General features: G+C 50.9%; 1 protein-coding gene across 1 annotated transcript in view; it reads left to right on the plus strand.

Annotated features, from left to right (window-relative positions):
• The window catches only part of HPSE2 (heparanase 2 (inactive)), a 264,923-nt gene that overhangs the window by 149,913 nt on the left and 89,598 nt on the right, over positions 1-25,412 (plus strand). Inside the window, exons 4-5 of the mRNA XM_024213019.2 lie at positions 17,156-17,329; positions 19,813-19,984. Coding sequence (XP_024068787.2) covers positions 17,156-17,329; positions 19,813-19,984 — 346 coding nt within the window. The remainder of the gene's footprint in view (positions 1-17,155; positions 17,330-19,812; positions 19,985-25,412) is intronic.

Here is a 25,412-nt window from a genome sequence, read left to right on the forward strand (position 1 = left end):
GGTGCTAGGACCAGGTCTGAATCCATACTGAGTCTCAGGTAGATTGGCTTCTGAGACAGATGAAATCAGTCGGTTCAGGAGGACACAAGCAAAGATTTTTCTAGCGACAGATAGGAGAGATATTCCACAGTAGTTATCACAGACCATTTTGCTGCCTTTATTTTTAAATAAAGGAATAATTGTGGCAACAAAAATGATTAGGGGGCTGGAGCACATGACTTATGAGGAGAGGCTGAGGGAACTGGGATTGTTTAGTCTGCAGAAGAGAAGAATGAGGGGGGATTTGATAGCTGCTTTCAACTACCTGAAAGGGGGTTCCAAAGAGGATGGAGCTCGGCTGTTGTCAGTGGTGGCAGATGACAGAACAAGGAGCAATGGTCTCAAGTTGCAGTGGGGGAGGTTTAGGTTGGATATTAGGAAAAACTTTTTCACTAGGAGGGTGGTGAAGAACTGGAATGGGTTACCTAGGGAGGTGGTGGAATCTCCTTCCTTAGAGGTTTTTAAGGTCAGTCTTGACAAAGCCCTGGCTGGGATGATTTAGTTGGGAATTGGTCCTGCTTTGAGCAGGGTGTTGGACTAGATGACCTCCAGAGGACCCTTCCAACCCTGATATTCTATGATTCTATGATCTTTGAAGTCTTGTGGCATTTCTTCACTATCCCAGATGTCCGTAAGGATCTTCTGGAGTGTTGTTACCACCTTTGGACCCGCAGTTTTATATAGTTCTGCCGGTATCCCATCTCTGCCCGAGGACTTTCCCGAGTTCATCAAACTGATCGCCTTTTGTATTTCTTCAAGTGAGGGTGGTGAGTCAAGGTGGTGCTGAATAGGCTTTTGAGGTATCTGATTAATAGCACTTGTTGCAGTTGAGGATGGTCTGTTGAGTAGTTGGTTGCAATGTTCAACCCATCTCTATTCCATGCCATGTTTGTCTTTGATGATTGTCCTGTCATCAGCCATCATGAGCAAACCTGTGCCCACCTTTGAAGGTCCATAGACTAGCTTCAAGGAATCAAAGAACTTCTTTGTTTCGTTTGTTTCTGCGTACATTTGAGTATCTTCTGCTACCTTCTCCCACCATTTATCTTGTATCAAGTGTAGTTGTCTTTGTGCTTTGCTTTGCAGGTGTTTGAATCTCTCTCTCTCTCTCTCTCTCTCTGAGGTGGACTGAATATCATTTTGCAAGACTGGGAAAGCCTCTTTTTTTTCTTTCAAGAGTACTGTGATTTCCTGATCATTTTCATTAAACCAGTGAGCCCAAGAGCTCATGGTGAGCCATTTTCTTCCATACAAAGAGGTCACTTGCAGTTTTTTGTACCGTCTCTCTAAATTCCTCTCATGAGACAGGGTTATCACCAAGGTTGGTTTCTAGTGAACTTCGTAGCTTGTCTCAGTAGGATGCATGGTTTAGTTTAACAATCTCAGGAGACATCTTGATTGTTTTGGGGCATTTCAGGCGTGTGGGTACAATGTGTAGATTCAGTATTGACCAAATCATTCTACGATCCAGCCAACATTTTGCTCCATGCGTGGTTCTGGTGAGCTGCTGATCCTGACCTTGTCGGACAATGATGTAATCTATAAGATGCCATTGTTTGGATCTGAGGTGCATTCATGTAGTTTTATATTTGTCTGCCTGTCTGGAGATGGGATTTGTAATTGTCAGGCTATATTCTGCAGACTTGCTTAGGAGTAGAAGACCATTTTCATTCATTTCTCCAATCCCATTTTACCCAGTGACACTTTGCCAGTTGTTATCATTACCTACACTTGCATTGAAATCTCCTAGGATGATGAGTGTGTCACTTTGTGGTGTTGACTTGACAAGAGAGTCGAGATCAGAGTAGAACTGTTCCTTAGCATCATCAGGGCTTGTTAAGGTGGGCGCATACGCACTGATGATATTTAGCGGTAGCCGGAGTTTAATGAGTCGTTCGTTGAAGCCTGTTGGAAAGTCTTCAAGATATCACAAGAGTTTGGTCTTGATGGCAATTCCCACTCCATGGATTCTATCTTCATGTGGTTCTTTTCCCTTCCAAGAGAAGGTGTAGCCCCAGCCAGTTCTGTAATAAAGCCCTCGTCGGCCAGTCTAGTTTCGCTGAGCGCTGCAATGTCAATGTCATACCGGGCTAGCTCTTTCGAAAGGAGAGCTGTTCGTTCAGATCGAGAGGTATCATCTTTGTCTATCATAGTCCTGATGTTCCAAGCAGCAATCTTTAGTGCTTTTTTAGTTATCTTTAGTTTTCGACTGTGTTGAGGATGAGGTAAGCTTGCCGGATTTAATTTGGGCAGGCAATGTTTGAGGCTCCTTTTCTAGGCCCTTCCCTTACAAAGGGAGAGCAGTCACCTGGGGTGTTGCCGAGCTTCCTTGCTGCTCTTGGGTCAGGGATGGGCGACCAATGTCCCAGGCCGCCTGCGTGCAGGCTTGTGGCTACGACTGCCAGCAATCATCGTCACCTGTCGCTTTGCCTCTCCCCCATCGCACAGGACTGTTAAAGCGAGATGTGCATGAATGACGTGTGCGTGAAGTTGATAAAATGGGAGAGTCGTTGCACTGGGACAATCCCATTCTCTCAGCTGCTGAAGCTTGGCCCAGTGGCACAAAGGCTGTTACAACTGAAGGCTTCTTTAGCTGCAGTGGATAGCCATGACTTCTCTAGCGCCCCATCATGCCTTTCGCCTTCCACAATATGCTGCTTTTGAAGCAATATATGGTCTCTTTCGCCTTGTCTACCAGAATGGGCTTGGTATGCTTGGGGAGGGCAATCCCTAAATCACCGTCACTTCCCACACTTCCGGTTACCCTCCCCTGGTTTAGCCCGCCTGCTGAGGCAGCTTACCGGGGTGTGGCCGCTGTCGCATACTTACAGCTACTTGGAGCCACCGGGTGTCCAGTGAGGACCAGAGAGGAAAAGAACCATGCAAGGAGTGCGGCAGTTCGAATCACTCAAAGGTGCCACCTCTCCCATACACCCCATTTCTGCAGTAGGATGGATGCAAATCAGCCTCCTGTCTATTGCAGACGGTGCTAAACATGGGAAAATTCAGGGCGGGGGTGGGGGGCAGAAGCTCACTGTGAATGGGGGGAAGGAACCCAGAGATAGGCGGGGGAGCGAGGAGAGCTACGGAGACCCGGGGAGTGGGAGGAGGGGCAGCTGGCAGGTTGGGAAGGGGCATTCTTGGCAGTTCCTACTGCAGTGCCACAGCCGCCGGTGCCCTGTGCTCCCCCAGCTCCTTGGCTATGGGTGCCCTGTGCATGACACCCCCCTGCCCAGGTGCCGGTGCCCTGCTCCCCACCCCAGTGGCACGGAGAGGAGTGCTGTTGCCAGCCTTATCTCCTGCCCTGTGTTAGCCACTCTAGACCCTCCTCCAAGTCTCACTCCCACCTGTGCCCCCTTGCATGCACACAGGGGAGGGAAACGGCCTGGTCCTGATCTCATCTGCAAGACAGCATGGGGCAGAAACATACGTCAGCCCCTCCCCCTCCCCAGTATTTCCATTGTGGGGGCACTAGCATCCCCCGCTCTCCAGTTCTGCCACCCCTGGGAAAAGTACCCTTCTGTGGGCCGAAGAGGTAAACAGTGTAGCTGTTAAAAATGTTGGATTCAAACAAGGGTAATTGTAGGCAGCAGGTGAGACCTGGCTCTTGTCCGAACACTCCTAGGATTCTAGCCGAAGTTCTCTTTCTAAGCAGAGTTCTTGCCCTTTTGAGGACTAAGTAGTCGTAGCTGAGCCTGATCCACTGAACCCTCTGGGTCTGAGTCAGTGGGTGAAGTGCATTACATGACTGGAACTCAGCCGTGCGCCACTCAAACGCCTAGAATAGTTCAGAACTGTTTGAAAAAAGGCTAAGGACCTGCCTTTCCTCTGCTGTTGAAGCGCTTTTCTCTGCCCCGGCTTCGCTGAGCTGTATAGGATGTTGGGTTGGTGGGTCCCCCCCCCCCCTATCCTCCTTAAACTGCGTAAAATGTTAGTATAAAAAACCAAGTTTTCCTCTTCCCAGGTGGGCGGGTGTGGGGCTATCACACCCAGGCCCCGATTCTCTCCGCTTCTTTGTCTCTTTTTTTTCTGGTTCTCTACTATTCATTTTCAGATTTTTTTTTTAATTCTTGGATTGTGTTTTTGTTCAGATAACTCAAACCAGCCTCTCTTTCCTCTTGCTCGCTAATATTTCTGACGTGGCATGGTCATGGCCCGGAATGAGGAATAAGACTTAAAAAAAAAAAGGAAGGAAGGAAGGAAAAGATAGAAAGAAAGAAAGTTGTGAATGTTAGAAAATCATTTACTGAGCATCCACAATCCCGTACTTTCCTTAACTGAACATAGAACTGGCCACGTTAGCCGATACCATTGGCTGAACAAGACAAGGACCCTGCCCGTGGCAATGGTCAGTGTTCTGGAGAAGCTGATAGAAGAAAAACTCCGCCCTGGGTGTACCGGAATCCCTTCCTGACCCCTAGTGATAAAATACAACCTGAAGCATGAACTTGGATTACTTGTCCCTTCGCTGTGGTACTACTCGTGTTGTTTGTGTCTGCAAGCGAACCGATCCTGCACGGTGCTGAGCACATTGGCCCAGCCCTTTAACACACCGAAGGACATGAGTCGTTCAATTGAATTCAGGAGAACTACGTATGTGCTGAAATTTAAGCACATGCTTAACTGCTTTGCTGGATCAGGCCAGTGTTCTCAGCACCTTGCAGGTTCTGTTCTCTCGTTCCTAGAATTTGCAGAAAGGCTGGGACTGGCCAGTTTCCAGCAGGCCCTTCATCATAACCTTCCATAACTCAGGCAAGTCGTCTTGAAAGATTCTGATCATGTAGGTTTAGCAGTTTTTTGTCATATAATATGTAAATCTCACTGGGACCTTTAACAACCTAGGACAATATAAGTGATGTAAACCTTTGTGCTTCACGGCATAAACCAACTGCTAACTATCTGGGACTAGGAAAACGCTTCTGCTATGGTACGTGATTGCAAAATGGCCTATTAGGGAGGATTTACACATTCCTCTGAATCATCTGCTAAAACCACTTTTGGTAACATGATATCCGTCTAGATCAGCTTTTCTCAAACTGGGGTCCATGGACCTCCAGGGGGTCCGCTGGCCCCGCTGATCAACTCCTCCCCCTCCCTCCCTCCCTCAACTTCTCCCCCTCCCTCCCAGCGCCTCCTGCATGCTCGGGAACCGCTTTTCAGCGGTGTGCAGGAGGCGCTGGGAGGGAGAGGAGAAGCGGGGACGGGATGCGCTCGGGAGCGGAAAGTGGTGGGGAAGAGGAGGGGCAGGGGTGAAGCGGGGCTGGGAAAAGGTGGGGCAGCGCAGGGGTCTTGGTGGAAGGGGTGGAGTGGGGGAGGGCTTGGGGTTGAGCAGGGGTCTTGGGGGTCCGCAAAAAAATTTAAATCAAAATGGGGGTCCTTGGGTTGCTAAAGTTTGAGAACCGCTGGTCTAGATAGACCATTGATCTGATCTGGTGCAGTATTTCTGGTTCCCTACATTTGTAGCCGTTTTCCGGATCATTTCAGCCTCTGCTATATCTTTCCAAAGGTGAGACTGCCAGAATGCAATGCAGTGCTGCAGGTGAAGGTGGCTGTTTTGATATCAAGTCCATTATTCTCTCTCTCTCTCTCGCTCTCTCTCATTGCACTCAGAAATAGTAATACCCTGTTTCCCCGAAAATAAGACAGTGTCTTATATTAATTTTTGCTCCCAAAGATGTGCTAGGTCTTATTTTCAGGGGAGGTCTTATTTTTCCTGGAGCTTCGGGGCCTTATATTCCGGGGTGGCCTTATTAGCGGGGAGGTCTTATTTTCGGGGGATGCCTTATATTACAGCGAGAGGCAAAACTGGAAGTAGGTCTTATTTTCGGGGGATGTCTTACTTTCGGGGAAACACGGTAGCAGATACCTCCCCCGAGTCCTCCACACTGAGTCCTTGGTCCTTTTCCTCAGAGGATCCCTCAAGCCAGAGCCCATCAGCCTATATGAGAAGTGTAGGTTCCTTGTGCCACTGTATGTTACCTTATACTGTGCTCCGTGATTTGCTTATTGGGTTTAAAACCCTACCAGCAATCTGACCACTAGCAGATATAGTAGAAATGCTGCCGCCTTTGGGTTAGCCTTTTGTTTAATTCATACCAGACCTGGTATACTCTCCTTAGATCCTTTCAAATGAGAAGCGTGTCAGTAATAAGTGGTAGAAACTCCATCTCTTGACACATTTAAATTTAGACTGTACAAAACATGTACAGTAGGGAAAGTGGGAGATAGCATCTTCGAAGTCCTATTGTTCTCCCTAATGGCCCATCCAGGCTGATTGCCTACTGTCTGGTAGGCATTCCCCAGGTGTAAACCCCCTTGTCATTGTTACATAGTCAATATTCATAACTTCAGATACAGAAATGATACATGCATACAAATAGGATAATCATATTCAATAAATCATAACCTTTTCAATGACCCCTCACATTTCCTATCTTGCATAAAACACAGCTTAGTTATGCCGTATTGATATTATAACAATATCTCTATGAAGAATATGGGGCGTAGTGTCACAGGACCCACTTCTGTTGGAGAGAGAGATGAGCTTTCAAGCGTACGCAGAGCTCTTCAGGTCTGGGTATGGACATCCCCCTGGTCTCGCTAATCTCCTGGGAGCAGCGCCGCTACAGCAACACTGCATGGGGCAACTTTGGGCTGCTTTGTACAGAGGAGTCATGCCAGAAACCAGAGCACGGTCCTGCTCAGACAGGACCAGCGGAGTCACGCCGCAGCACCAGAAAGAAGTTGGCAAGTCGGAAGGAATTCGGAGAAGAATTACTGGAATGATGAAGGTGCCACAAAGACTGGCCTGTGAGCGACAGTGGTTGGTGGTTGTGGCAGAAACAGGCACAGTCACAGTTCTCGCACAGCAAAGAACGCAAACGTAATCATGTTACTTTAATTAGATGGTTGAATCCTGTGACTTTTTCCTTCCAGTTGTTTGGCAAAGCAAATTCTGAGGAGAGTCACATATTTTCTCATGACAGTAAGAATTGTTTGAAACCATTTAATAGTCTACTAATAATTTGAAGTCATTTAAAAAAATACTCCACTATACTGGGTACTCAGTACACACAGCCACGAGCAGCCTTGCTGAACCGTGGGGTGGGGGCTGACACAGACCTTTAGGACCCACCCCCTCCAAGAGTCATATCTTTTGTCACCAAAGTCTTGGCCATAGCAAACATCACTATTGTTTGTCATGTGTATTGTGGTAGTGCCTGAAAGCCCCAGTCATGGGCCAGGGCCCCAGTGTGCTAGAGGCTGGACAAGCAGAGAACAGAAAGATGGTCCTTGCTTCCAATCTAGGTCTGAGATAAAAGACGACAGATGGCTGCAGCCAGCAAGATGAAGAATACAAGGCTACAGTGGGACACCACTGGTCAGCGTGAGTCTCGGCATGCCAGCGGCCGACCTGTTGTCAAGGTTTTTGTAGGCATCACAGCAAACGCACCTTTCCAAGAGGGATTTAAAGGAGGACAAGGAGGTGGCTTTGTGGATGTTTACAGGGAGCTCAGCATGGAAAAGAGTTCAGAGGGGCTTGCTTGAAAATGTAACAAGTGGGCAATGGAGGCTGGAACCACTGGCAGAGCACAGATGGGAGCTGACCTCTCAAAAGCATCTGAGATCTGACAGGCAGAGTGGGGACAGGCTGTGAAATGCTTGAAAGTGAAGGCTGAATAGTTTGGTGCAGTGAAGAAGGAGTTGCCTGTGGAGCGATGCAGAGAGAGGGGTGACATGGTCAAAGTGCTGAGCCGGGAAAACGGTCGTGACAGCAGTGTTCTGAATGGATGTGAGTGCACCAAGATTGCATTGTCAAGGCCAGAGAGAAAGCTGCTGCAGTCATCGAAACAGGAGAGTGATAGATTCCAAGGCCGGAAAGGATCATTGTGATCATCTAGCCTGACCTCCTGTGTAACACAAGCGACAAAACCTCCCTAAAATAATTCCGAGAGCAGATCTTTTTCTTTAAGAATCCAATCGTGATTCAAAAATTGCCAGTGATGGAGAATCCACCACAAGTCTTGATAAATTGTTCCAATGGTTAAGGCCTGTCACTGTTAAAAATCTATGCCTTATTTCCAGTGTGAATTTGTCTAGCTTCAACTTCTAGCCATTGGATTGTCTTAGACCTTTCTCTGCTAGACTGAAGAGTCCGTTATTAAATATCTGTTCCCCAGGTAGGTACTTGTAGACTGTGATCAAGTCACTCCTTAACCTTCTCTCTGTGAAGCTAAACAGATCGAGCTCCTTGAGTCCATCACTGTAATAAAGGCAGGTTTTCCAATCCTTTAATCATGCTTGTGGCTCTTCTCTGAACCCTCCCCAATTGATCAACCTCCCTCCTGAATTGTGGTCGTGAGAACTGGACACAGGATTCCAGAAGCGGTTGCATCAGTGCCAAGTACAGGAGTAAACTAACCTCTCTGCTCCTACTTGAGATTCCCCTGTTCATGCAGCCCAGGGTGGCATTAGCTTGTTTGGCCACCACGTCGCACTGGGAGCTCATGGTCAGATGAATATCCACCACGACCCCTCAAATCCTTTCAGAGTCATTGCTTCTCAGTCCCTATGATCTTTCTTCCTAGATGTAGACAGTTACAGTGAGCTGTACTCACTCATACGTTGTTTGCGCCCAGTTTACCAAGCAATCCAGATCACTCTGTACAGAGACCTGTCCTCTTCATACTTTACCGGAGGGAGGGATAGCTCAGTGGTTTGTGCATTGGCCTGCTAAACCCAGCGTTGTGAGTTCAATCCTTGAGGGGGCCATTTAGGGATCTGGGGCAAAAATCTATCTGGGGCTTGGTCCTGCTTTGAGCGGGGGTTGGACTAGATGACCTCCTGAGGTCCCTTCCAACCCAAATAGTCTATGTCTATGATTCTACCACTTCCCCAATGTTTATGTTATCTGCAAACTTTATTGGTGGTGATTTTACGTTTTCTCCCAGGTCATTGATACAAATGTTAACTAGCGTAGGGCCAAGAACCGATCCCGGCAGGACCCCACTAGAGAAACACCCACTTGGTGATGATTCCCCAAGATGAGTAGAGCCTGGATGAGAGTTTTTGCTGCATGGGTGGAGGAAAAAGGCCAGATCCTAGAATTATGCAGGAAGAATCAGCAAGATGTAGGATGTGGATGTCAGGATCTAGAGAAGGGTCTGAGTCGAAAATGACACCCAGGTTATGGGCCTGAGTGGGGTTCTCCACAGTGATCGAGACAGGAGATGGCAGGAAGGGTTTGTTGGGGAGGGAGATCGAGAGCTTTGTTTTAGCCATGTTGAACTTGAGGTGACAGCTAGACACCCAGAGAGACAGGCCGAGATTCTGGTTTGGACAGAAGGAGACAGGTCTGGAGTAGAGAGGTGGATCTTTGGAGTTGATAGTTGAATGTGTGTTTGCAGATGAAATTACCCACAGACAAGGTGGAGACGGGGAAGAGAAGGGGACCAAGGCCAGAGCCCTGTGGGACCCCCAGTGATAGCTGATGAGGGGCGGGAGATGAGGAGTATCCTATCTATCTTCAGTACTTATATGGTCCCCATCAACGTAGTCTCTGAGCACCTCACAATGTTTAATGTATTTATTCTCCTAACACCCCTGGAAGGCAGGGCAGGGCTAGAACTGGGAACTGGGGCACAGGAAGTCTGAGGTGGAGCAGGGAATTGAGCCCAGGTGTCTCAGGTTTTAGGCTAGCATCTTGACGACTAGAGCATCTGAAGAACACATTGAAGCTGCTACTGGAGAGGTAAAGGAGAAGGAGGAGAAGACAGAGGCAGGAAGCCAAGGCTTAGCTCTTGAGGAGAAGAAGAATGTGGTCAATGGTGTTGAAGCAGCCAGCAGCTCAGGGAGGATGAGGAGGGAGTGCTGGTTCTGAGCTTTTGCAAGGAGAGGTCATAGAGCCTTAGGCTCCGATGCTGCAAATGTTTGTGCACTTGTGTAACGTTGGAGGCGTGTAAGTGTTCGCAGGATCAAGGCCTTCGCCGCGAAGAAAGATGGAGAGAACGGCTGTAAATCTTATGGGCATGGGATGGTTGGACACTGATGTCGCAGGAGATGAGTCAGCATGGACTTGACGGTTGTAAGTGTAACACCGACAGACCCCGGTCGTCAGTGGGTGGAATCGAATCTGGGACCTCTGTAGCTAAATGCACAAGCCTCTACCGCATGAGCTAAAAGCCAACGGCTGTGAGCGAAGGCTGTAGAGCAGACTCATAACCTCTCTCTAAGTGGTCTTGGTGCCATTAGATGGGACAGAACACCACACCCAGGAGCTGCAGTAACTGCGGAAACAGCTTCTGCTCCCGCTGCTGCTCCTACAAAGTCCCCAAATCCTCCATGGGAGCCACAGGTGAGTGGGTGCAGCAGAGCGTTTGTGGCCTTGTGTCTCCATGATCAGCTGTGCTGGCGAGCTCTCCACGCTGATCAAACAGGAAACGAAAATTCAAAAGTTCCCGGGGCTTTAACAGGGGAGCGGCTGTTTCCCGTGTACCTGGCTGACGTGCAGTGGAGTTGAAAGTGGTCTCCAGAGCGGTCACAGAGGAGCACTGTGGGACTCCTCCTGGAGGCCAATTCATTCGAATTACACAACCCAGTGTCTACACTATTCCTATGTGACCCGTGGATGTCGAATCAAGTGCTGCATCTCTCGTGGAGGTGGAGTACAGAAGTCCACTTTACAGGCTACTTAGGCCGGCAGACGGGACTCGGTAGTGTAGACACATACGTTATTAGATCAACTTAACGCGGCTTGGGTTGACCTAAATTTGTAGTATAGACCAGGCCTCCGTCTCCCATTTCTAATGTCTAGGGAAGAAAGGACTTGAGGCTCCATCGTGGTTTGCCCTGTTTGCTAGTTGCTTGCCTCTCCATATTGTGCAGGGCTGGCGTCGGACCGTGTAGAAAGGTGATGATCAGGAGACAGCGCAGGCATCCAACGTGGCCAAGAGGCTCAGGCAGTAAGCTAGCTGGGCTTCCGTCATGGCTGTCTTCCCCGCTGGAATGCTGAGAAAACAGTGGCAGTTTGTGGGCAGATACTCCAGCTGTGATCTTCCAGAATGAACTCCAGCTGCAGGGCATCGACTTGGAGGAAATAAATTAACAAGCAGAGCTCGCATTCACAGGTTGGCACGGTGGATAGCTGGGCATTCAGCTGGCTAATCGCCAGGGGGCCTAGACTCAATCCCCCTCCGTATAGTCTTCATACGTCAAGCTCAGAGGAGGAAATCAGAAAAATATTGCCCACTGTTTTCTTAGTCAACTTCTAACCTTTAAAATCTGATGGAAACACTGGGAAGTAGCAGGGCACGATGATTTGATAGCCAGCCTGGGTGCTCTTTTATCGCCACTGTGTCTATCACACTCTTCAGCCAGCCTGGAGGGCATTTTATTGCTATAAACATCTGCATCGCAATAGAATGCTCAGCTGGAGTTTTGTGAATTTAAACGTTTTCAGAATTGTATACCATCATTCATAATAAATACATATTTGGGAAGGAAACCTACGTTTCCCCAGCTAAGTAACAGCCCTTAGATGTAGGGCTGGTCTACACTGAAAACTTACGCCAGCATACCTCGGTCTTGGGGTGTGAGAGACAGAGCCATGCTGGCCTAACCCCCTGTGGAGACAGCGCTAGCCCGACAGAAGGATTCTTCTCTTGACCTAGCTGCCACCTCTCAGCAGGTGGATTAACCAGTGATAGGAGCACCTCTCCCAGCGCTGTAGTGTGTCTGCACCGAAGCCTGTGCGGTGCGGCAGCTGTGTTACTGCAGTGTGTGAGGTGTAGACATACGCTAGGAGAGAGGAATGTGCTGTCTAGAGGTACGTGTGACCTGTTCTTGTTATGAGTGGCTGGTATACAGCTGGGTTTCACACCTCTACTGATCAGAGCTTTACGTTGTTTTACAATGTTTATAAATATAAATTGACCCCCAAGAGGCTCCAGGCAGCTGTGGAGGGAGGGAGTTGCAGGAGGCTGAGGGGGTCAGGGAACTGCTGGGCATACATTTGGAGGTAGGAGGCTGGGTGGCATGCAGCTCTGCATATGGGAATGGGGACTTGAGGGAGGGAGGGCAGAACCAGGAGGTGGGATCAAAATAAAGAAGTACTAGATTATAAAATCCCATCCCTTGTTCAAGGGACCAGTTTCTAGTAATCTGATAGTACTTAACTCAAAGAGTCTTCCAAATAATCGGAAATGGATTGTGTCTATTTCCAATACAACTGACCCGTTCTGGCAGCTGAAGAATTCGTTCTTCCCAGCACATGCAGCGCCTTCAGTGCAATGGGTGCAGCGTGCCGGAGTTTGAGCATTTCCCTGTGGCTGCTTTAGCCTAGCCGGTGGTGTAGCATTACATCACCAGGGCAGGAATGAGAGTCCAGTGTGGCGGGAGCAGAGCAGTGGGCTGCATGTTGGAGTCCTCGGGCTTCTCAGTGCACCTTCAGTCTGCTTTCCCTCACTCATTTCATACCCAGGAAACACAATAGTGATCTCCATGGTTACATTCATTCTCCTGGTGCCTGTGCACTCACAGGTGGGATCTTCTGACCCCTGAACATGGTTCCCAGCTCCCCAGCCAGCCCCCTCGAGGCCTGCCATCCCTCCGGCTCCTGCACAATTGTTCCCGCTCTCTGCATCTTAAAAGCACATGTGACTCCCTCTTTAATGTTCCTTTTACTCTGCGGTTCTGGGGGGAGGCCTGGGGCGGTTCTCCAAGCCTCGCATTTCCCTACCCTGCGCGCCTTGGCATCCGAGGGCTTTTCAGAGATGACATGCTTTCTGTCAGGCTGTGGGGGAGGCGAGAGGAAGTGGTCGCTCCTGCTCCCTGCACATTCACAGAACAGCCTGCACCAAATCCAAGCACTTAGCTGATAACTTTCTAAAGAGAAAGAAACCAGTAAATGGCCCAATTAAAACAGACAAAAGAGGAAAATGTGAGTGAGCGCTGGAGTGTTGGCGAGGAGGCTAGGCTCTGTGGGAAGTGCTCCATGTTTGTCTGCCAGTACCTGTTACTTGAAGGGCTCTGACATTTTCCAGACTTCCCTGCAGGGATAGCAACACCTGATTCCACTTAAAACTTGTAGTGTGTCTCCCCCCCAGCCCTACACCTCACCCTAGAAACCATAGAGTGTGGAGAGAATGAGGATGTAATTAGCTGGGAAAAACTTCCCAGGACTTCCGTCAACGTATTTCAGAGCCACACTTGGATACCGCTAACACACAAACAACATGCACAAGGCAAGAGGTGTGGGGCTGAGAGAGGTGCTCAGGTGCTCGCTTATCCTCTGCCCAGTTTGCAACTTTCACATGCACTAAAATTGCTGTGCTTGCGATGCGCCCACGAATGATGAGCACCGACTGAGACCTGAGGAGGACGGTAACTTCACCCCAGGGAAGCGAGGAAGCAGTTTGCTCCATAAAGATTTCCACAGAACAAACATGCTGCAGCCTGTGTCTATTTAGCATCTGCTGACCTCTTCTCCTCTGTGGCTGTGGCTGTTTTCTCCAGTTCCCTGCCCCCATCCTGTTCTGTGCTGGATGGGACAGCAGGCCCTGCTTGCAGGATGTTTTTCAGTGTTTCAGATTTATGGTTGTCTGTGTCAGATTTAGTAGGTGTAGGACTCCTGAGAAAGCGGAGGTCTGTGTGCAGAAATGGTGAAGGAGGGGCTGAAGGAAGAAGCTGCTCTGAGACAATCCATCATGCACGAACCATCACTTAGAAGCTACTCTGAGACGGGTATCGGATTCAAGGAACGAGACACAGAAAATCCCAAAGCCTCTGTGAGCAGGCTCTGTGCGGATAGAGCCCGGAAGGGGCTGCTAGCGCCCTCTGGTGTGAGGAGTCCCAGGTTTTAGATTAGGAGAGCAGCTCTCCTCCCTCTCCCAATGCAGCACGGGGGGGGAGGGCTGTGTCACCCAATATGACCCATAGCACAGACTTTGGGAGCACAGTATTGCTGGAGGTGCCGACCTTAATGGCCTGTGCGGCACACGCCATGTTTCAGCACCCCTAGCCAGTGCGTATTCCTTGCCAGGGCTGAGCCCTGACACCTCTGGGCTTGCCAGTTCAGAGCCCCGGCACCTCTGCCCTGGCACATCCGTTATGAAAGTAAAAAAGAAAATTGCTTGAGCCCCAGCACCTCTTTAATTACAAACTAAGCCCTGCCCCCAGCACTGTGCTTCTGGGTGTGGCGTCCCTCGTACCAGGGATATGCTTCATCATGTCTCTTCTAGCAACATTTGTTTTATTATGAAGACGATGATCATGGTTCCAAAATGAAGGTTACACCAGGATTTTCTTTTCAGTGGGACCTTTGTGGTCTTCTAAATCGGTTTGGACATGAATATTTTGGGGGGAAGGTACCAGGAGTGATAGCTCTCAGCATACCTGATGTTCCTGTTGTACCCATGTGCTGGAAGTCATGTCACTAAGCTACAGGCTGGAAAAAAATATTTTTTTTTACAGATTTCAGGCAGGGTATCCCCCTTTTTCTGAACATTTTTTGTAGAACACTGCCATGAAAATTCATACCCGCAAAGAAACACGCTGTTTGGTGACTACGAACATTGTCTAAGAGAACAACGTATCAGACCTGAAGCATGAATGCCAGCGTTCCCGGTCAGCCCTGGTCAGACTGTACGAGTGGATGCCACAAACGGTTCGCAGACCCTGCCTGGCAATGAAGATGCCAGTGAGTGTCATCAAAGAGATCCCAGGGTGGGAAGAACCCCGGTGGGCCCGCCAGCAGAGGAAGGAGCAGGCTCGCAGCTCTGGCCTGCGCTGCCCCCGGGTCCCGTGCTGTCCCTAGTTGGAGGAGCAGCACGCGGGACATAGACACAGATGGTGCCGGTCTGAGCGGCTGAGGCTGCTCCTTGGAGACCTTGCTGTTCAGCACTGGGGAGTTATTGCCAGGTAGGGCCCCTCCACCCTGCCAGAGCATAGGCATGGGGGCTTCCCTGGGACATCCCTGGGACGTAGGGCATATTCCCCTATCTCCCTCTAGATTTCCGCTGGCCCCTGTCCTCCCGCCATGACCATCCTCTGGGCAAACACACACACACGTGTAGCTTTTCCTTGCCTAACACAAAACAGTTACTCTACAGGCCCGGCAGCTACAGAACAGCACGCCTTCCGAACCTCCCCCTACCCTGGAGATCACAAATCTAATCTGATAAAAGAACCCCCAAAAACAATTAAAGCGTCTAAAGAAAAATAACACCCAAATCAAAACTACCCAAACTGGGAAATAAAACTCCTCCCATGAACCCTCTCCTCCCCGGGGCAGAGGGGAAGATGCCTGGCGAGCCTCTGAGGGCATGTGTTTAATTGTTGTTTATGGGATGGTATGTGCTTGTGAGTGGGGTGGGGCGGGAGAGTTGAGGGGGATGGAAGTAGCTGTATGCGGGATTCTCTTACTAACTTGGCTAGGGGAGTTAAGGTCGCTGCTGCAACAGGGTTCTCTGCGCCTTAGACCTTGTTCGAGCGCGGCACTTCAGAAGCCTGAATTCAGACGTTAGAACCACAGAGAAGAACGTTAGTGTTAAAAGCAAAACCAAAACACACGTGCCCAGCCATTCCCCCAGGCAGCCAGGTGGCAGAGCATTTGGGGCAGTGCCAGGCCTAGCCCATTGGGGGCCCTAGCAGGAATATTTTGCACCCCCACAACACATACTAATAATTAATGGGGGGGGCCTTGAGCTGCTTGGGGCCCTAAACAGTTGCTTAGTCTGCTTCCGCCTAGCGCCGGCTCTGAGGTGGTGTTTGAAAGACTGGAACCGTGCCTTTGAGAGGCTCGCAGAGCAAACACCTGGCAGAAGCCCATTCAACTCGGGAGGGGAGCTGCTGCATTTTGTGCCAGCTGAAGTCTTCTGCTGCTTTCCAAGGCAGCCCCAGTGGAGTGTGGTGCAGGAGCCCAGCCTGGGTACGACCCCAGCTGGGCAACGTGTGGGGAGGTACATCACAGAGGAAAGGTTGCAGCATCCTGGCCAACAATGGCCACCTTTGAAGCCACCTCTCTGCCTGGTGGCCTAGGTGCAGTGACTCCCCAGGCACGGTCCTTCGCTCGATGCAGTTGTGGAGAGTGCCCAGACTTCAGGATCTAGAAGGATTTTGCCCAGCCTTGGAATGATACCCCAATTTAAAAGGTCACATGCATTTACCTGGTTGTAGGTGTGTAGTGGGTTTGTGGTGGTTCTTCCCACTTTGGCTCACTACATCCGTGGGTGCTGCCCACAGTCAGGGAATTAGCAAAGTCTGGCGTGAGGATCTGGGGCTCTGGTGGCAGCGTGGGGTGGATTCACAGTCTGAGGGGGCTCCGGCTTTCAGGCCAGGCAGGCTATAAGCAGTCTGTGTGCTCCGGCCCTCAGGCAGGGCAGGGCAGTGAACTGTCTAGGGGGCCAGGCCCTCAGGCAGGGCAGGGCCTAGCATCCTAGCTCTGGCGGACAGTAGACTAACACAGCCCTCCTGGCCCAAGGTGAGGTGGCTGCCACCCCAAGGGTGGCCCGACAGTGGGTCACCTGGACCCACCCTACTACACTGGGTCCCGGCCCAGGGCCCAGCCCAGGGTGGTGTGTGCCGCCACTGGGTCAGCGGGGATCCAGCTGCAACACGCTGACCGGGTTTCAGGCAGCAACGCAGCTGGACTGGAGTCGGGGTCCTTGGGGCACTTTGCACCCTCGCCGCGGGGTGCCCCTGGATCTGTGGGTGTCCTCCGTCTCCCCAGGGTAGATAGCCAGCGGCTGTCCCAGCACTCCTCAGTGTGTCAGTCAGCTCAGCGGGCTCCCCTTCGGTCTCCAGCCTCGGGAGCGGGCAGAAGGCATCTGTCTCCTCTGGCAGCTGCAGCCCAGCTGAGCTCCACTTCCTGTCCTGCCTCTTAACTTCCTGTGGGAGGGGCGGGCATGGCCTGGCTCTGCCCACCTGGGATCGGAGCGTGGTTCCTCCCCCTCTGGCTCAGTGGGAGGCCAGTTCACCGCACTACAAGGTGCCACAGGGCAGCATTTGACATCAGAGGCAGAGCTCTGACGGGCGGGAGCAGAGGGTCTGTTGAACCGCTCTGGACTGCCTGGTACTTTTCTTTCATTTGAGTTACAAGCTGGTTTTCGTTTCTTCCCAGCCAGGTCTCTAGACAAACTCTATAACTTCGCCGACTGCTCTGGCCTCCACCTGATCTTTGCGCTGAATGCCCTGCGCCGAAATCCAAATAACTCCTGGAACAGCTCCAATGCGCTCAGCCTGCTGAAGTACAGTGCCGGCAAGAAATACAACATCTCCTGGGAGCTGGGCAACGGTGAGTGACCGGCCAGCTCGCCCGCAGCTCCCCGCAGCGCGGAGCTCAGTGCGGCAGCAAGGGGAGGGTCAGTTCCCCCTTCGGACCGAACACTGGCAGGGCCCTTAGCCATTCAGCGGGGACTGACGGGACCCTGCAGGGAGGAAGTGTGCACTGTGGGAGTCCCAGCTAGCTTCAGAAGGACATCTCTGTAACATCCGTGTGAGGGCTCCTGTCTGAACATACCCGTCTGCTGGTATTGCACACGCAGAAATGCTTCCACCCAGCTCACTGCCGGTCACAGCAGGGCGTGCCACGGGCGTGCAGACAAGCCACTGCGTGGGCCAGCAGGGCAATCACTAGCTACAGGAGACGCCGTGAAGGAAGGAGCGTGGCAGTGGGGAAGGGGCTCTGCAGGTCCCCCGTTAGCAGGGGGGCTGGAGCAATGCGGACAGTGGGGGGGCTGTGAGCCATTGAACCAAACTGTAAATCCTCGATCTAATGGAAACCTCTTCAAGTCAGGGGGTGCTGCAGCACCTCCAGCACCTCTGCCCATTAGCTCTCAGCTGGCCCCAGGGTTGCCGGGGGTGGAAAGAGGTAGTAAGGCCACTTCTCCACCTTCTCCCCAGTTTAGGAAAACTGCAAATTGAACCCCAGGCTGGTGAAGGACAGCGAGGGGCGCTCACAGCACCCATTCGCTCCTAGATCCCTCCTGCCTCTCTGGCCTACTCTACATTTAAAGCTTACGCTGGCCTAGCTACGTCGGTCAGGGGGTGAAACCCACCCCCACCAGCGACAGCTATTCTGACAGAACCCCCGGTGTAGAAGCAGCTGTGCTGATGCAAGAGTACTTCTGTTGACACAGTCTGCGTCCACACTTAAACCAGTGGCTCTCAACCTTTCCTCACTTAACGTGGTCCCAGTGAACGTTTTGTTATTAGGTCGCTAATCTATTAGAGAACATACTCCTTTAAAGTCCTGCGATGTTCCCTTATAACGTTGTGTGGGGGCACGGGGGCTTGCCCTGTTTCGCCTGCCCAGCGCTCCTGCCAGGGAGCGGGGTCAGGGTGTGGGGGCTTGCCTGCTCCCTAGCTAGAATACCGGATGGGCGGAGCGGGGCAAGCCCCCGCGCCCCCATCCCGCTATGCCCCTGCCTCACCCAAGCTTCACAATCAGCATTGATAAGTACAGTATTAAATTGTTTCTTTAAAATGATTTAAAACTTATACTGTATATGTATATAATGTCTTTTTTCTGGCGAAAAAAATTTCCGCGGAGCCTATCCCCCCTCCCCCACCCCCCATTTACATGAATTCTTATGGGGAAATTGGATTTGCTTAACATCGTTTCGGTTAAAGTTGCATTTTTCAAGAACAGAACGAGGACGTTAAGTGAGGAGTTACTGCACTGTCCCCCTTTAGGAGGCGGATTTGTCTTGCGTACCCCCAAGTTTCACCTCACTTAAAAACGACTTGCTTCCAAACCCAGCCGTAAAAATACAAGTGTCCCAGCCTGCTAGTACTGAACAATGGCTGAGGGTCTCCTTTTTACCATATCAGTATCAAATACATCCACTGGCCTATAAATACTGCACTTGCCTTTCAGTGTCTAGTATATGGAGCAGTGTAAACTAGTCATGGTCCGTATGAAACTTTAGTTTGCACTGACTCCACTAGTGCTTTTTATGTAGCCTGTTGTGAAACTAGGCAAAGCTCTAGCTGAGTTGATGTACCCCCCGGAAGACCTCTGTGTACCCCAGGGGTATGCGTACCCCTGGTTGAGAACCGCTGACTTAAACCATTTCAGCGTAGCCACTCGCTAGCGTAAGGGGAGGGGTCCCATTGCTGGAGTGAATCTGCCTTGCCGAGGGCCGGTGGCGAGGGTGATGTTGCCCTCACGCTGTCTGTATGGTGGTTAGGTCGGCTTAGCTGCACTGCTCAGGAGAGTGGCTTTTTCACACTCCTGCTGGGTCAACCTCATATTTAAGTGTAGCCCTGGCCATAACTAATGTCGTTCGGGCGGTGGTGTTCCCCCAGCACAGAAAATCTCCTTCTGCCAGTGTACGCTGTGGGCGGGTCTGCTCTGAAAAGTGATGGCAGCGTAGCTTCTCTCAGGGCTGTGAAAAATCCCCTCTCCCCCCCACCCCCCCAAGAGATGTTGTTAAGCCAAGCTAAGCCCCGGTGTAGACAGCGCTAGGTCGACAGAATTCTGTCTCTCGGGGAGGTGGGTTACCTGCGCGGACTGGAGCCCCTTCCTGGTGCTGTGGGAAGTGACTGCGCTGAAGCACTGCAGAGCTGTGGCTATGGCACTGGGGTGTTTTCAGTAGAGACCTCGCCTGTGTCTACACTAGTGGGCTCTGCCAGCGCAGGTGCTGCAGTATAGACAGAGCCTCTGTGCGTAGCCAGCCAGGAGGTCCCCTGCTGTGGCTCTTTCCTGGCTGGGGTGGTGAGCTGGATGTCCTTCTCCAGAAGGGCTGAGCGGCTTTTTGATGTTTATTTTCCCAGAGCCCAACAACTATCGGACGTTGACTGGCCGTACCGTGAATGGCAGTCAGCTGGGGAAGGACTATATCCAGCTGAAGAGTCTGCTGCAGCTCATCCGCACCTACGCCAGAGCCAGCCTCTATGGGCCCAACATTGGGCGGCCCAGAAAGAACGTCATCGCTCTCCTGGAGGGGTAAGTGATGCGGGTTAGATCCAGGGTCCTCAAATCTCCCCTCACCCAGGCTGATGGAGGCCAAACAAGTTCAACTCCCACCCCTGCAGATGCACTGAGTCTCTGGCTGGGCGAGCTCGGTGCACTGCTCTTCGTCACAACTGCCACTCTGTGTAATGGCGCGAAGGAGGCCCAGGGTCCCCGCGTGGGAGAGAACGTCTGGAGTGGGGGCACGGTGGCCCAGACTCCACGGGGAGCAGAACTGGGCAAGTACAGATACGCCCATGCTTAACTCGGAGTGTTTTGCTTCCATGCTGTGACACTGTCAGCCACACATTGTCTGTTAGGGTCTGAGCTCCTCAGACAGGGATTCTGTCTCCAATATGTTTATACAGCACCAAGAACCAGGGGCCCTGATCCTGACTGGAGCCTTCTCACACAAGAGCTAGACAGATAATAATAATAATGGTGGTACTACTTAGAGGAGGAGCAGCAGTAAGCAGGGAGTGTGCCTCGTCTCGGTCTCTTCAGACGACAGGAGAAGCATGTTTCAGCGAGACGCTGCTTCTCTGCTCTGTTTGGAGTATCCTGTCTCCCTCGTCCTGCCATTCAGATCAGCGCAGAGAGGAGGGGCCTGGCACATGGCTGTCCGTGTGCTGCCAGACTTTGCCTTGTGCCAAGAGGGGAAGAGTACAGAGCTGGGGACAGTGCTCCACAGTCATTGTCAACATTATTGCTAATAATTGTTTGGTTTGACTATGACCCTAAGCCACTTAAATGATTTCCATGGGCTACAGTAGAAGGGCCAAATCCCTACTTTCCACGTCTGAAGCAGGGGCCAGGGCTGGGCAAGATCCCTCCCCTTGGTCTTGGAGAAGAAACTCCTCTGGCAGACTGGCTGTGCCGTTAAAAGGCACCAAACAGCCAAGTCCTGTCAGCACCTCTCAGAATCAGAGAACACCATGATTCCTGGATGGCGTTAGCCATCCTCGGCATTTCAGCTTTGCACTCCCGGGAGCTGCCGAAGGGTGTCCGGGAGCCAGAGGAGGTGCTGGAGGGCATGTGTGCTGTGGTCTCACATCTTCCTACGTATGAGGAAGTGGGCAGTGAGGTTCAGCCGCGGCTAAAAGCGAGGGAGGCCAGAGAGAAGGGAGCAGCAGTAGTGCAAGGGGATAGCAGAAGAGCAGGCGAGACGGGGATAGACACAAACAGCTGGAAGAGACACAGGACAGCCATAGAAACAGGGGAGATGCAGGAGTGTCCTGGGGAAAGGAATTTGCATTGTCCTGAACAGGACCATTGTTCAGCGGCAGCAGTTCCCTGAAGGACTGTGAACAAAAGCTGCAGTATGGGGGCTGGGCAAGGGAGGCGGCTAGTGGATTCCGCTGGGAGCGGAGTTAGGTCCAGACTTGGTTAACAGCTGCATGAATAATCTGGCATAGACAATAAACAGTGCACGAACGTAATCCCTGGTGCACCAAGGAGAGAGCTCCGACCAGATCCTCAGCTCTGTTCCAGCAGCACAAAGGAGCCGTAGAGCTGCCTTAAGCAGCCCCCTGAGATTCCACTGCCTCCATGTGTCTCCGCCACCCCCACTCCAAGGCTCTGACATAGCAACTGTGTCTAGGAACCAAGGGGCCATGGACAGCCAGTGCAATTTACAACAGGCATGAGGCTGCTCTAAGTTGTGTCCAGAGCTGACCTGGGTCCTGGCCAGCCCCAGCATGTTCACCTCTCCCCGGGGGCGGGAGCTGTACCTTTAAATGTCTGAGCTCTCCAGACAGGGAGTGGGGGAGGGGTGCTGCAGAAGCCCATGGACCTGTCACAGGGGACCCGTGTCAGCACTGGAGCTGGGGGTGAGGCCAGGCTGGAGCAGGCATCCCCGTACCAGCTCTGCACTGGACATGAGTACGCCCCTCGTGCCACTGTGGCTAGAGGCACTGGCCGCCCTGAGTGCATCCCTATGGCCTCCGACTGATACACACGGGGGGACGGCTAGTCCCACGCCTTGGCACACTAGCTAGATTAGAGTTAACAGGAGCGTGTCTTGAGCTGAGACTCACACTCCCAACTCCAAGTGTAGATGTACCCTAATAAAAAGAGGCTCGGTCTCTAGCACCGAGGGCCCCCCATGATTACTGAGCACAGCACCCCCCTCCTGTGGCCCTGGGATGAGTGGCCCATAGATGGCTAACGGGTCCTGGCCGTTCTGGAGGGGGATCAGTGATGGGCAGATTGCTGCTGCTCCCGGATTTGTCTTGGAGCTAAAGTGACCACTTCATTGGTGACACTGCTGGAAGGGTGGGATGCAGAAGGGGGGTGACAGTCACGCCTGCCTCACCCTCAGCCTAGGCTGTTCTCACAATGCTGGAGCATGCTGCAGCTGGTTCATGGAGAGCTTTGTGATTCCGATTATTGGCTATAACGTCTCAGTGCTGACAATGCTCATGGTGCTGGACAAGGTGCCGCCACAAAGGCATTCTTTGCCCAGCAAAGAGCCCGAGCTGACACACAGACCTAGGCCTGTAGGAACTGGAACTGAAGGGCAATAGGGATTTCAAAGCAGTGGTTTGGAAGAGATGGGACAAATGCTAAGCCATTGGTCTCTTTCTTTGAATCTTGCCTACTCTTCAGTGTTTCGCTAGTAGACTTCTAATTCTCTTCAAAAAGGACTTTCCCACTTCTTTCTTCTCTGAGCAATGTTCACGGGTGTTATGGAGTTGGATCATAGATAATCTGTGTGCTGTGCGGGAACATCTTACAACCTGTTTCCAGCTTCCAGTCTGCATCCCATCTACGGTGAAGAGAGTTCGCAGGGTTGTTGTCCAGAATAGATTTCTTCTGCTGGCTCCATATCCTTTGAAGACTTCTAATTTGCTCAAGGCTTGATGTCCTAGGAACGGTATTTGTCTTAATAAATTATCTATGGTGGAAGCGTTATAGCTAAAAGATTTAAATTGTTCTGTTTGGCTAAGGGCTTTGTCCTGGTCTTTCTGATACACTGTGGTGTTGGGTTAGAGTTCATCACGCTTTCCCCATTAATTATTTGTATAAGTCTCCTCCATTAATCAGATCCACACAGTGATTTGTAGGTATTGTGTTTGTACCCAACTTCCCTTTAGCCTCTTGCCTCTCCCTGAAATACCGTTATAGATGGGTGCACAAGACTGCATGAAATGGTATGCTGTCTGAAGCGGCTGGGTGTAATTAAGGCTGCATTATATTTATACTTCAGGGATGATCTGAGTGTAGAATCTTTTTCTATTGCTATACTCAACTGCTTTACATTGTTGTAAATGTCCTGTATCTGCCAGGACTGTCTCTCCATGAATGGAGTCTGTCAGTAGGGGCTGTTCATGACAGTAGCAGAGATGTGTTCTCTCTGAAATGCCTTGTTCTGCAGATCACCGTAATTGTAGCTGTGTAAATGTTCCTAGTCACAATCAAATCACCGTGGAGAACAACACACATAGCTACATAATACAACGTATTGCTGCTTACACATGAGAGTATTTCAAAACAAGCCAGGCAGAACACACAACCAGTCAGGTTGAGGCAGCAATCCCAAACATTGAAGCATCAATCTCCATCAGAACATGGTGAATAGCAGAACCACGAGGGATCGAAGATTCAGTTTGGATAACAACACTGGGAAAACTTAAAGGGAAACAGTTTTAAAAGCTGGGAAGAAATTAGGTAGCTGTATGTCTGAATGTGATTACACTTTAAAGTAGTTTCTTGCTCCCCTCCCCTCCCACCGCTGGCCACTTTGCTCTGCTTCTCATGGGGTGGTGGAGAGTGATTCTCATGCTGTCCTTTCTAGCCAAAAATTAGGCCTTGTCCAACTAGTGATCAATGGCTCCATGTCTAGTTGGCAGCCGGTATCAAGCGGAGTGCCATAAGGGTCGGTCCTGGGGCTTGTTTTGTTCAATATCTTCATTAATGATCTGGAGGATGGCGTGGACTGCACCCTCAGCAAGTTTGCAGATGACACTAAACTGGGAGGAGTAGTAGATACGCTGGAGGGTAGAGACAGGATACAGAGGGACCTAGACAAATTAGAGGATTGGGCCAAAAGAAATCTGATGAGATTCAACAAGGACAAGTGCGGATTCCTGCACTTAGGATGGAAGAATCCCATTCACTGTTACAGACTAGGGACCGAGTGGCTAGGCAGCAGTTCTGCAGAAAAGGACCTAGGGGTTACAGTGGACGAGAAGCTGGATATGAGTCAACAGTGTGCCCTTGTTGCCAAGAAGGCCAACGGCATTTTGGGCTGTATAAGTAGGGGCATTGCCAGCAGATCGAGGGACATGATCATTCCCCTCTATTCTGCATTGGTGAGGCCTCATCTGGAGTATTGTGTCCAGTTTTGGGCCCCACACTACAAGAAGGATGTGGAAAAATTGGAAAGAGTCCAGCGGAGGGCAACAAAAATGATTAGGGGTCTGGAGCACATGAGTTATGAGGAGAGGCTGAGGGAACTGGGATTATTTAGTCTGCAGAAGAGAAGAATGAGGGGGGATTTGATAGCAGCCATCAACTACCTGAAAGGGGGTTCCAAAGAGGATGGATCTAGACTCTTCTCAGTGGTAGCAGATGACAGACCAAGGAGCAATGGTTTCAAGTTGCAGTGGGGGAGGTTTAGGTTGGATATTAGGAAAAACTTTTTCACTAGGAGGGTGGTGAAGCACTGGAATGGGTTACCTAGGGAGGTGGTGGAATCTCCTTCCTTAGAGGTTTTTAAGGTCAGGCTTGACAAAGCCCTGGCTGGGATGATTTAGTTGAAGATTTGTCCTGCTTTGAGCAGGGGGTTGGACTAGATACCTCCTGAGGTCCCTTCCAACCCCGATATTCTATGACTCTATGATTCTAACTCCAAGGTAGCTGTTTATTCCTCACAGCCCCTGGGAGGGAGGGAGGCTCATTGCCCATGTTAAGGGTGAGGGAGCAGAGTGAGAGGTGAAATGCCTGGCCAGTGTCACGGGGAGTGTCGGTGTTAACTGCTCAGTGAGCCTGGTGCTCACATTAGGAGACAAGAACAGACACTTTGATTGAAGATGACGAAGAACAGATTGCAGGGAGATGAGGCATTGCTTCTTTAGCTTAATGGCCGTTGCCTGCTGTGCAGGAGACTAGCAATGGAGACTTGTGAGTGCACAGGTGCAAGAGGGAATTTCTGCAGGCACAACAAACAGTCCAGTTTGATGAGGTGTTAATTAGCCCATTCATGGAGCCTGAGCTGTTGCACAGCAGACATGTTAGCTACCTACTGTGCTCACAGGACTAGGAATCCCAGAACTGCAGAGTTCTTTGGTTGGGAAAAGGTTGTGGGATTGTAAGGAATTCATGTAGATTTTAATAGCAGCTCAGGCGCTGGCACATGGAGTAATGCATGGCCGATGCACACTTCAGTGCTGGGAAAGAAGTAGGCAATAGCGCTGCATTG

Source organism: Terrapene carolina, unplaced genomic scaffold, assembly GCF_002925995.2.
Source record: "Terrapene carolina triunguis isolate 2854851 unplaced genomic scaffold, T_m_triunguis-2.0 Scaffold95, whole genome shotgun sequence".
NCBI classification, from domain to species: Eukaryota; Metazoa; Chordata; order Testudines; family Emydidae; genus Terrapene; species Terrapene triunguis.